The 12,843-nt window shown below is 34.1% G+C and overlaps 1 protein-coding gene across 3 annotated transcripts; it reads left to right on the top strand.

The window, feature by feature from the left end:
• The first annotated feature begins 1,914 nt into the window (after window positions 1–1,914).
• On the top strand, window positions 1,915–9,906 carry LOC132303761 (protein SAWADEE HOMEODOMAIN HOMOLOG 1-like). Of its 3 annotated transcripts, none has more exons than XM_059801166.1 (9): window positions 1,915–2,174; window positions 2,538–4,401; window positions 4,557–4,602; window positions 4,704–4,857; window positions 6,272–6,338; window positions 7,571–7,622; window positions 8,984–9,127; window positions 9,212–9,331; window positions 9,465–9,906. In XM_059801166.1, the coding sequence occupies exons 2-9, from the start codon at window positions 4,325–4,327 to the stop codon at window positions 9,519–9,521; spliced, it is 717 nt and encodes a 238-aa protein (XP_059657149.1). In that variant the 5' UTR covers window positions 1,915–2,174; window positions 2,538–4,324; the 3' UTR covers window positions 9,522–9,906. The 3 variants fall into 3 exon arrangements, with proteins under 3 accessions (XP_059657149.1, XP_059657147.1, XP_059657148.1); XM_059801164.1 differs by having other exon boundaries at window positions 4,316–4,401; window positions 9,465–9,904; XM_059801165.1 differs by having other exon boundaries at window positions 1,917–2,174; window positions 4,316–4,401; window positions 6,275–6,338; window positions 9,465–9,898.
• The last annotated feature ends 2,937 nt before the right edge of the window (window positions 9,907–12,843 follow it).

Consider the following 12,843-nt stretch of genomic DNA (forward strand, 5'->3'; position numbering starts at 1 on the left):
TCGACCCAAAATATTAAGTTATTAGATAGTGCTAACACTCAATCTTATATTTCCAAGATCCTCCTCATCCGGATTTGATGTGGGACAAAAATTTATGACATATAGTTAGATTTATTTACAAAATAATTACTTTTGAGGGGCCATAATACAAAAAATTTTGGAGGACCAATTCCCCTCTGCCCTTTTGGTGATGCTGGAATGACATTTAAAAATACCTTCAAGTTGGGAATTTGACGTTAGGCGCTTGTCCGATGATCTAAAGGCTTAAATTATTGAATATGCTACATAACTCATATATACTCAATGCTCTCTCCATTAGATTTTGATGTGGGACAAAAACCTTCACATGTGGCCGCATCAATGTTCTTGGAAGAATAAGAATTGGGACTTATAAATTTAATATGAAATTCGAAGAATAACAACTGAGATTTATAAGTTTAACATGTAATGTATTCTTCTTCTTTGATTATTATAATCATATTGTTGCTTCCGTGAATATTATATATAACTATATATGCAGCCAATTAATAAACATATGATTTAGGCACATTCGCGTGTTTCACCGGTTAATAATATTGTGCATAGAAAGTATGCAATGCAATGAAGACAAAAAATAGAGAATCCCCGAATAATAATAATAATAATAATATATGGACTGAATATAATAACATTATAAAAAGGTTTATAATTGTTTCACATACTAAATTATAGTCCTGTATAGAAATTGCCAAGCTTTGCTTGATTTAATTAATATCAAGTTCAAGCTAAACTCCAATTTATTCATGCTTTTACAAGTTTGTGATTACAAAAGCTTTGATAGACAAAGATGCTTGAAAATGCTCAAATGCTCAAATGCTTTACTTCCAACTTGTATAAGCAGAATCCAACACCCTTTGACATCCAATACTATTCCCAATCCAAGCTTTCTACTACTTTTTTTTTTTTTTTTGATGGTCTCGGTTGCATGGTTTTTGTTTCTATTATTTTTGTTTTTGGACTCTTACAGTGTCGACTTTGGTGATAAAAATATATTTGGTGCGATCTTATTTTATTTTACATAATACCAAAACACTTCGTGAACATTGACCCAAAACCAAAATACAATTTTTTTTTTTTTTTTTTTTGACAACTGTTCATGGCCTAAAACCATATTTTGCATGTTTCTGTTTCCAACATTTCCATAGCAAAATATCGTTTCCAAACGTGCTCCTAATTTTTTTTCAAAACACTCATATAACAATAACATTGTTTCTACTTTAGCCAAAAACAAAACGACTAAAATAAAGCGTATGCCAAACAGGTTCTAAATGTAGAAGTAGATAATTTCAAGATAAATGAAATTTTTTTATTGCGAAGGGTAATGCGTGTGAAAATTGTGACGATCTCTTTGAATGGGTGCGAGATATTGGCTACGAGTGTCATAATCTCACTTTTATCTGAAAAAACGTGAAATGCTATATATAACTTCAACAATTTTTTTTTATGACACAACCCAATTTAAAACCATAATGGAAGGATATAAACTTATCACAATTTTACAGTTAAACCTCGTTGTACAAGAGTAGTACCAAAATGGGTGAGTGCCAAAAGTCACCATATTCTGTCGGGTAAGATAGTCGGAATTCAAAAGTCCGGATTCCATTAGAGACATGTGGGTTGTGTGTGTGTGTGTGTGTGTGAGAGAGAGAGAGAGAGTGAGAGAGAGAGTGAGTCCATAATACATGCAGATAAAAGGTGTGTCCCTTCAATGGGTTAAAAGTTTTTTCTTTTAAAAGGTCTTCATGGGTTAAAAAGTTTTTATTTTTATTTTTTGTTTTTCAAGCTCTATGGGTTAAAAAGAAAAAAACAAAAAATTGAGGTGCCATTAGCAAAATCGACTCTAGTCAAAATAGTGTACAATCATACAAATAGTACGTACAAGTATTTGCTTCACTATCTTCTTTGGCAGAAGCCAATATAGTAATGGCAATAGTCAATCGTGTCAACCAATTTGAAAAGGCGCTCAAAATATATTGAAATGACTTGATTTCTTTTTACTGACCGCTCTAAGCTAAGTTAGGGTTTGTGATTTCAATACAGATAAAAGTTAGGGTTTTTGGAGACTGATTGGGCTCCTCATGGATCGGCTTCGGCCTAGGGAGAGAAAGGTCGTCCCTGGCTTCACAGAAGCTGAGGTTATATTCGAAACCCTGTTTTCATTGTGTATGTTTTTTTGGGTTTTGATTGATTATATTATTGTAATCGCGAATTAAAGCTCGAAGATTAGATGTAAATATCAGCATTAGTTTCACGAGTGTGCGAAAGAAAAATGTGTGTGAAACGTTGGGTGTGTGTGTGTGTGAAATGTGGTGTGTTTTACTCGTTGTTTATGTTGTGTGTTCTGCAAAAGCTTAGTGGGTTTTGGTTGTAATCCCCCAAATTGCAGTCTGTAATGTGCTGGGAATAGGGATATGGCGAATCATTCGTGTTGTTTGCTAGTTTGAATTATTAGTTGTTAAATTCAACTTTGTATCAGTGAGACTGTGGAAATTTTGTAGGAGCGTTGGATTTTGGACTGTTACAGCGATGAGTTCCTGGTTTCATCTTGCATTGTGCATGGGTTTGTGGAATTGTGACAATGCACTAGGTTGTGGCCTCTGATTAGGAGTGAAATGCAAGTATTTTGATTAATCATTCTAAATATTATACAGCTTAGTATTCATAAATCTGCGAACAACCGTGGTCATGATGCCCTGTTAGATTTATTTAGTCTTATACTGATGATGATGATGATGATATATATATATATATATATATATATATATATATTACATTAGATGTATATTGAAATGATATGAAGATTAGATGCACTAAATATTACATTAGTTTCATGAGTATGCGAAAGAAAAATGTACGTGAAAGTTGATATCTATTTAATCCCCAAATTGCAGTCTTTAATTGGCAGGGAATGGGGGCATTGGTGAAGCATTCGTGTCATGTGCAAGTTCGAATTATTAGTTCAACTCTTGGAGAAATATTATATAACTTAGTATTCATAAACCTGTGAAAAACTGTGGGTCATGACATCATGTTAGACTTGTTGGTTCTATACTGGTGATATATATATATATATATATATGGGGTTTATAATTCATTGTGCAATTTTTTATTGGTTATTCATTGTAAACACCTGAATGATAGCTTATTGCCTTCTTGTTTGCAGGGAATGGAGATTTTTTATTAATCAGTTATATCATGCAAAATTTGAAAGCTTAGATGAAACTTTTAGTTAATTATACACGGATATATGAAAAAATGCATTTTAGAAAGAAAAAAAAATGCATTTTTAGGAAAAAAAAAAAATGCGTGAAAAAATTGTAATGGGTATATTAGATTAATGCTTGTTAATTTTATGTTTAAATATTATTTGGTTTTTGTCTTATTGTGAATTAATTTGTTGGGTTATGATTGTATTGTGATGACACTAATGGTTTCAAATTGGGAATGAAACATGGGATTGGTTAATCACTCTATTCTTGTACAGATTTGACAAATCATCTCCCAGTTCCCACTTTTGTATTCAAGGGTCTGTAGGAATTTGCATATGGGAATGTTAGACTCGTCTTATACTGATGCATTTTTTGTTTTATGATATAAGGTGCGGAAATGGAAATGCACTAATTGTAGCCTGACTAGCAGGGACTGTGAGTGTTGTTTAATCAGTCTCTCATACACAATTTGCAACGTACATTTATCTGATTTCAGCTTTTTTCTCTTTGGTCAGTGAAAAAGTGTGCAGGAACATTATGATGCATCCTTTGGTTTATGGCATAATGTACGCAAATTTATTTGGCTGTGGTTGTAATAACCTTATTTTACTGATGATTAACATTGAAGTTTGGGGGTATGAGTAATAAAAAGAGATCCTTTAAAAGTTTGAATGATTACCTAGACTATTTTGCTTAAAATTTCTTAAATTAGTTGAAAGTGCAATGCAATTAATTGTAGGAAGGGACTTTTGTTTCACTACTTATCTTTTTTGTCATTAACCTGTGTATGAATTTGATTTGACTTCCAATTTTATGAACTTCCTTCTTTGGGTGTTTATTAACTCTCGAAGAGGGGGAATTGCTTGAGCATGTTAACATATTAACTCTCCTGTTGATTTCAATTTTATTCTTTTAGCCATTAGCAAAATTGCATGCTTATTGGCTGTAATTTGTATAAAAACTTGGACATCACGTCGTAAAGTTGATCATCAATTTTGCTTTTGCTGACTACTGTTTTACTTTAAGAGGCATGATGCAACATTATTTGCTCCCTTCAACACAAACAGATTGAGAGAATGGATAAATTATACAAGGAATCAGGTAACCAGTCTCTGGATCGTGAATTCTATAGAAGAGTTGCACGCAATTTCAAGTGAGTAACATTCATGCATCTATATATACATGAATTAAAACCATGGTCTAGAAATTGCAACATGTATAATGTTATTTCTTTTTCCCTTTTTTTCCCCCTGGAAACAGCTTGTGTGGTTGTTGTGTCATTTTGTTTTGTAATGTTGTGTATTTCAGTTCTTCTAAAGGCCGTGCTGGGAAACCTCTAGTAAAATGGATTGAGGTTCTAACTCTCTTTAGTTATAATTTCCTGCTCTCTGGACTTGATTTTGTTGTTCATTCTTAACTGTCTATGACACTCCTATTGTTGAAACTATACTTCAGATAGAAAGTTGGTTCCAGAAGAGGCAGCGAGACTGCCTACCTAGGGATGCTTCTTCACCTAATCCTCCCAAGAAATTGTCTGTTTCCCCAGAAGTTTGCCCTGCGAAGAAAGCACACAGTGATTCTCAAATCGATAAAGATGCTTCAATTGATGGTATGATCTTCAATATTGACGAACAATAGACAAAACACTTGCAAATAATTTTTGTTTAATGAATTTTTAAATAAGTAAAACATGGACATTCCTTAGCCGCCGGAAAATGATTTTTTCATTTTCATTGTCAAATTATAAGTGGTCGTGTTTAAGCAATGAGATATGAGTTCTTACTTCCCTCACAAGCCCAAATCCTCTTTCGTGTTGTTCTTAATGTTATGTAATCTAAAATTTGCATTCAAGTTGCCCTTAATTTTATACAATTCCTTTCTCCTCCTCCCTTTTTTTCCCCCCCCTTTTTTTGTTTATGAATCATAACGGCTTTGTATGTGGGCTTTAAGAATATATTTATTTATTGTGTTTGCTTCCTACATTTTTTTTTTTATTTTTAAAATCACTTGTAAGTGGTTTAGAAATCTCTGATACTCAATGGTATTAAATTAGGGTTATGAGTACTGTTTGTGGTCATGGTATTGGTTGCCCAGGGTGTTAACATGTGGTACTTCTTCTTCACACATACATATATTGACCAATATTGTTAAAAGCACAATATCAGGCACACAAATAGGCATCTTTGTCTAAATTTCTTTTACCAAGTGCATCCCAGTGTGTTAAAAATATGGTCCTTTTCAAGACACAAGGGATGAATCCATACTCTAGGTGCTTTCCTTGATCATTGTTTCATGGCTATGGGCTTTGGGTTTTAATGCATTTTGAATAACCTGTGTGACAAAAAGGATATAACTGTGTGTTTGTTTGAGCTGAAGGTGACAAGAATACCATAGCATGTTACTGATGTAGAAGTACTTCCTTTTTCATTTAGCATGTCAAAAACATTACCCACCCCAACATCTCTTCGATGCACTTGGCTTGTTCCAAGGTGGAGTGCACAGAGATTAGCCCTACACCATGTAGCTTGACAATTATGATTCCAGGGTTTTGATGAAAATGTCATCTGTTCATGCAGAATTTAGTGGTTGCCATTAATTGGACAACTTGTGTTGGTACTTCTGAACTTCTCTGTTTTTCCATTAATTTATGATGCTATTTGGTTCCAACGTTTCTCCTTGACTCCTGGAAATTATCTTTGGGTTTTACTCTCTTTTCTAGCTTTTGGTGGTGTAGACAGTTTTTTTTTTTTCCTAGTTGGTACTCACATACACATATCTCTTCTGAGACTTGAACCCCTAACCTCCCTTTGAGAAGTAAGAGGCCAATACCGCTAGGCCACTGGCCTGTTGGCAATGTTTTTGTATTCTTAATGCTTACTCTGTTTCTATCTTTAGTACCCATCAGTTATCTTCAATTGACAAAAATTTTGCGGTCACATAAATTAAAACAGTAACTGCTAGATTTTCGAAAAGTGTAGGTGAATTTATTATATATAGGTTTTGATAAATGTTGTTTCAAAAAGCAGGACAAAATGTTCCAGATCTTTCAGAGTTGGAATTTGAGGCTAGGTCATCAGAAGATGGGGCATGGTAAGCTACATGTAATAAGAAATAACTTTCGCATTTTATACTTGTTAGAAAGTTTTAACCGGTTCAAACATTTATCGTCAAAAGAAGTTCTGCATTTCTTTTTATTCCTGTAGTGTCATGTGTAATAGATTGTATGATGCTAGAGCTACTATAATCTCTTGGCAACCAATTTAACTACAACAGTGTTTTGGAGGATGGTAAACTTTGTCGCAATATCAATTGCATGTTTTAAATTGTAGCTGTAATTAGCCTTAGCCCATGGTCACCTTAATTCACAGTTCACTTCAATTGAAAGCTTACTTCTTCTGTAATAGAATCATTGTCCAATATTGTCTTCTGACTTGCCCTCCCCAGCATTGGATTATGCTCCATGATATCTAAGTGATACTCAATCTTATATTAAATTTCCCTTTTTCGGTTTCTGGGTGTCCCCACGTCTCTTTCGAAAAGTCATGTACATTTTTTCTGCAGCACTCCATTGTAATTGTTTTTGAAAAGTTAGCATACATCAGTGAGAGTTAAATATCAGAGGGACAATTTTGGAAATTCATTTCTTTCTAAACACAGTGAATGTATTAAATGCAACTTTCTTAAAAAGTTGGAATCTCACAAGGGGACAGTGTGTATTAACGGCATAGAATTTAATATCTACTCTTATTTGCCGCGTTGTTTTTGATCTGACATGTCATAAAAAAAAATAAAAAAAAAAAAAAGGAAAAAAAAAAGAAGAAGAATGGGGGGAAGAGGGCAAATCTAAACATGGGAAATGCTTTCGCTGAAAGTCATTTGTATAATATTATAAGTTGATTGCTATGATAACTACAAATTCAGATTGTTCTATCGCATTTCAATTAGTATAAACATCCACAACTCAACTTAAGTGGTGACATGGGTTGATCCCAAGGAATCTAACACTATACTACAGCTGAGTTATCAATTTTTTAGTGAATGGCCAACAGTATTATCTGTTTCCCCCATTACTTCTCTTTTTGCTTGTAGCTTTATACCACTTAAAAATTAGTCCCCTTGCCCTCTTCACACTCAAATGATTGGGGAAAGAAGATGACACCTACACCCTTCTTTGTTGCCTGCCATCAAATATGTCCACGTTTGCTTAATCTTGTTCGTACTAAATAATAGGACTGTTTTTGGAGCGGTTGGTAATATATTCAGAAATCATTTTTTTTACATTTTGCATGACTTTGTAACCTTATATTTCTTGTGCTTTACAGGTATGATGTTGATACATTTATTGGCCACAGATGTCTTGGTTCAGGTGAAACTGTAAGTAGTTAAAGTATGATTTAAAGCATTCGTTCTCTTCAGTGTTAATTTTCTGTAAGGATCTGATTGTTGCTATCAGTAGTTATCTTGTATGATTGCATCACATATTTTATGACGGAAAACTGGCTTGATGCTGTTGTGGTATATTAGCTACCCTTCTGTTTCCTCTAAGTTGCTTTTTGAACCAAAACTGATGCATATGGAGGAATTTGCATGCTGCTGATGGTTCGCCTGATAGTATTCTTTTTTTTTTTAATTATTATTATCATGGACTGCCTAACACAGAATTATCGATCCTGAGTACAAGTTGCAATTGAATTGAGTTATTATTTCACCTAAATCAATTTTAAGCTTGATGTTGCAGGTAGGCTTACTAGTTGCTAAACTTATACCCTTTGCCGTTGTGTAAAACTTTCTGAGTTCCTCTCCCAAGCATAAATTAGGGGTGCACAAAAAACCGATAGAACCGTTAAACCGAACTGAACCCATTGGAACTGTACGGTTTGGTTCGGTTCTGTGATAGAATGGTTCAGTTCTAGTTTTAAAATTTAAAGAACTGTTACCTGTTCGGTTCCGGATCTTCCGGTTTGTGATAAAAAGGGACCGAACTGAACCGTTAGTGATAATTCAATATTAATATATATGTATATATATATATATATATATATATATATATATATATATATATTTAAAAAAATTACTTTTATTTGATTAATATGAATATATATTTCCATATATATATATATATATATGTGCATATGACAGTTTGGTTCCACTGGTTCTAACGGTTAGATTCAGTTCTAATATTTCCGGAACCGTTGGGAATGGTTTGGTTGTGGTTCTTCCTAGAATCCGACCAAACTGAACCATGTGCACCACTCTATGCAATTTTCCTAGAATGCTAGGAAGATTGAATATGAGTGTATCAGAGTGTAGAAATAAATAAAAAGAGAATTTGGCCAAAGCCATTGCAGCATGGTGGTAACATTATCACTGTTGATAAAATAAAATGAATTTGAACTCTGTTCTTCAAATATATAATTAGCAACCCGAGTTTAGGACACTTAGCCGTGAAATTCAGTTTTAAGTAGTGTTTACTTTTTGTTTAATGCAGTTTGAAGCCATTGTTTGAAGCTTAGATTTGGTAAAATTAAATCAGCCCTCTTGTTTACCAAGGAGGATTTTTTTTTTTTTTTTTTGTAGTAATATTTTTTATTGATTAGAATCTTTATCAATGTCGAGGAATTTATCATTATGGCATGATTATCAGAAAGGTTGTTAAGGCAGCACTATAAATTAGGCAGCTCATCGTATTCTCTGTGATATAAACTTAAAGTTTGACAATGTTTAATTTCTAACAGGAAGTTCATGTAAGATATATTGGGTTTGGGTCTGAGGAGGACGAGTGGGTAAACGTGAAAAAGAATGTGCGTGAACGCTCCATTGCATTGGAGCACTGGGAGTGCCAGAAAGTGAAAGTTGGAGATCTCGTACTCTGCTTCCAGGTAAATTAATTTTTTGGCGGTGACCTTAAATGATGCTAAATTCTCACGTCTTACCTCTGGCTGTCTGGGTATATATTATCATAGGAGAAGAGTGATCAAGCAAGATATTATGATGCTCACGTTCTTGAAATCCAACGTAGATTGCATGATATAAGGGGCTGCAGGTGCCTTTTCTTGATTCGATATGACCATGACAGTTCCGAGGCAAGTGCTATCTACATATTACTTTTTAAATTTATGGATTCAGCGTCTTTCAGTTTTACTTTCGTCCACATTTTGTGGATTGCTCATTTGCAAAATGTGGATGATAATATGCTCGTTTTGGTTATTGCTTCAGGAAAAAGTTCATTTGAGGAGATTATGTTGCCGGCCAAAATACGAGGGCACTTTTTAAGCAATCTTCAAAATTTTGGTCACCTTCGATCTGGTATCTCGTTTTTACCTATACACAGAACTGGTTGCATGGATGATGACCCGATAGTCAGGCACAACGCTTGGTGACATTATACAGATCGGATGAAATTTTTTGTTGATTTCTGCTGTAGAATCGGGTATTATTATTATCCATTGGGCAATCGTTTTTCGGTTTTTACTGAACTCATTACCATGCTGCTTCCTTATAAAATCATGTGACAGGAAAGTGTATTATATAATACTTGTCCTCAAATGCATTGCGTGGTGAGGAGCACACTCTTTCTCATTTATTCGTATGCAGTACTTACAGAAAAAGACTTTGCAACATTAGTAAGAAATGAACATAGAATCGAATTAATTCAGCATTGGCTTAATGTCTTAAATTTTCAAGAAAACAGAAAAGGTGGTTATCTAGGGTGCTTTGATAGCCACGTTGATTTTTGTTGTTACATTTAGTAAATAATAGTTAAATCTTTGCATTTTATTATTGACGTCGAAAATCAGTAACAGTGGAGTGTATTATTTATGCATTGAAAGTCTTGAGGAAGATGTTACCCCAAAAAAAGAAAAAACGAAAAAGTTGATGGTACCCAACAAGCCATTGAGTGTTGATGAATTGAAATTTGAGGAAGACATTGGAATTTAAATTAGTCACTGTATGCACTTTCTTGTGTTCAAGCAAAGCTGAGCCAATCAGAGGCTTAAAACAATGCAATTTTGGTTGCAAACTTCGGAAATAGCTATTAAGAGAGAGTGAATTTGAAGGCTGTGTAGTACATTAAAGGAACGTCAAGAACTGTCCCGTTTTGGGCAAAAGTTATGCCTTGCTTTACAAGTTATGCTTTGTTTCAAAAAGTGAGATTATTATCAAACAATTTTGTACCATTTACTTGTATGAAAGAAAAAAATGTACAACGAAAGTCGTCGTATTTTGAGATCTTGCAAGAAAAACTATAGCTTATATTTTTCCTTCAAGATTCTTGACAAGCCATTTGAATATTAAATGGTGACCAAATTGCCTTCTTTGATGAATAAGCTAGTCTCAATGGGCTTTATTCTGTAAAATATTTCTTTGTTAATCAACCATTGCATTTGCCTTCCTTACACATGAACAGAAGCAACGTTCTTTTATATTATTAAAAAATATATATATTTACCTTCAAATGGAAGGTGGGAGAGTATTTGGCTCCGCTTGTTTGGACAGTAAAATATTTTTTTATTTTCTGGTGTTTGATTGTCGTAAAATATTTACCAAGAAAAAAAATATTAAAATTTAACAAATATAATTTATCCATCAATTTTCAACAAATTATTTTACTACATGCTTCGCCCAATAAACTCGATCTCAACGTAGATCTTTGCTAAATACCGACAAAGTAAAAATAAAATAATATTTTTTCTGACAAATAAAAATATTTTTCAAAAAATATATTTTACCTCAGTTCGGCATACCACCGAAGTAAATGAGAACGGAGCCAGAATTGTGACAAGGGCACTTTCTGCATGTAAAATACAATCCCACCTTGCCATCCCTCGGCTAAATTGGCCGGTACATTGTATATGTAAAAAACAGTCCGTGAATGACGGCAAAATGATCCTACCTTTGCCAGCCATTAACAGATCTGAGTTATGCTTGGATCTGAAACTTGGGAGCATTCCAGTAAATATATTATCATTTGGCCAGCAGGATGGTAGGGGATGAAATTTCCATTTATTGACCTGCAAAAAGGGAAAGAGAGAGAGTCGGCACTGCACAATTGTTAGCATCATTCTATGCCATAGCAAATACATATCGAACAAATGCTTGCATTCAGGAACATAAACAACGAGACCAGAACAAATGCTTGCATTCGAACATAAACAATGAGACCATCATTCCAGCTCGTAAGAAACGTGCTGGTAAAGTCCTTGAACTTCTCCCATTTAAGAGATGGAAATAGCTAATCGATGATTTTTCATTTGATTTAATTAAAACTTATTAGGGCTAGCCCATACTCCATTGCATGAGGCTCCCGCAATGTGTCCCAACTCCCGAGTCCATTTGCTTTTTTCCTCACTTGATGTCAATCCAGACAAATTCATATCATTGGCAAGGCCTTTTGAAATGCCCCAATGAAACTGAATTTGTCTCCTACTGACATGAAGTAAGAAAAAATTTGCATTTGTGAACAAATAAAGCCAAAAACAGATGTCACCAAAAACGCGTCATTACCATAAAAACTACAAAAAGAAATGGCTTTTAAAACAAACATTTCTATGCTTGCTACATCCATGGTAGTGAGAGCTAGCTCCACGTGTTTCATAAACCATCCAATTGAGAAATGCACCTGCATGAAAAAGTCATCTCACATATTATGGTCGAATAACTTAAAACCTAAAAGTGATCCGAAACAGTCAGCTGTGGCAACCAACTCCAATTTCATTAACTGGGACAATTATAAATGATAGTAAACCGAAAAACAAATGAAAAGACTTCATAGGGCCATTCTACTTCCAAGGGTCGATAAAAAAAACATATAAACAGATGGAGCTTTCTTCACATTTAATTTTTCTGATTGTGTGTGAAAAACACACTGGATATTTATGTAAGAATAAGGAGCAGATTGCAGATAAAATACCGAGGGAAGAGGAAAAAAGTAGACACTCACCAGTTCATTGTACAAAAACAAGCTTGGTTGAGCATCCCCACACCAAATAAACAAAAGCTTATCCCTGAAAAGAATGATCAAAAAGAATAAAAAAAATCTGTTGCACAAACAACGGTTTACATGTTAAGTACTTAGCAAAGAAAAAAATGGTTACGTAGAAGCACAGAGCCAAAGATGTAATGACAGACTGCAATGTAATGAACCGTGAACATTCCAAATGACACTTTAAGTGACCACCACGATCAGAGTTGGTTTCTTCAAACCACACGTCCTTACACAAGGTAAAAATGAGCTTCAGAGATTTTCCACCATAATCTGAGAAGTCAAAACCACTCCTGTACCAGATCAGCAAGTAGGCTTTTGCTCTCGTGATCATCCTAAAAAAATATTTAGACATTCTCTATACACCTCAAGATTCAGTAATTTTCACAATATCCAACTACATAAATACCTTTAAAAAAGAAAAGAAAAGGCTAACCAACATATGAATCAATGACGGTGCCTAGAAACCAACTGAAACGACATATGTCAAGAAAAACCAATTGTTGTCATTTTTATTATGCTACAATTCCAACCACTACCCACTCAAAATACTCGCTGTTGACTCATGATCTGAATTTACAAGCAATTCTTCTACCAGCAATCTCCAAAATT

This window comes from Cornus florida, unplaced genomic scaffold, assembly GCF_030987335.1.
Source record: "Cornus florida cultivar Cherokee Brave unplaced genomic scaffold, ASM3098733v1 CherokeeBrave_3.0.0_Hap2_Chr04, whole genome shotgun sequence".
In the NCBI taxonomy this organism is placed as follows: Eukaryota; Viridiplantae; Streptophyta; class Magnoliopsida; order Cornales; family Cornaceae; genus Cornus; species Cornus florida.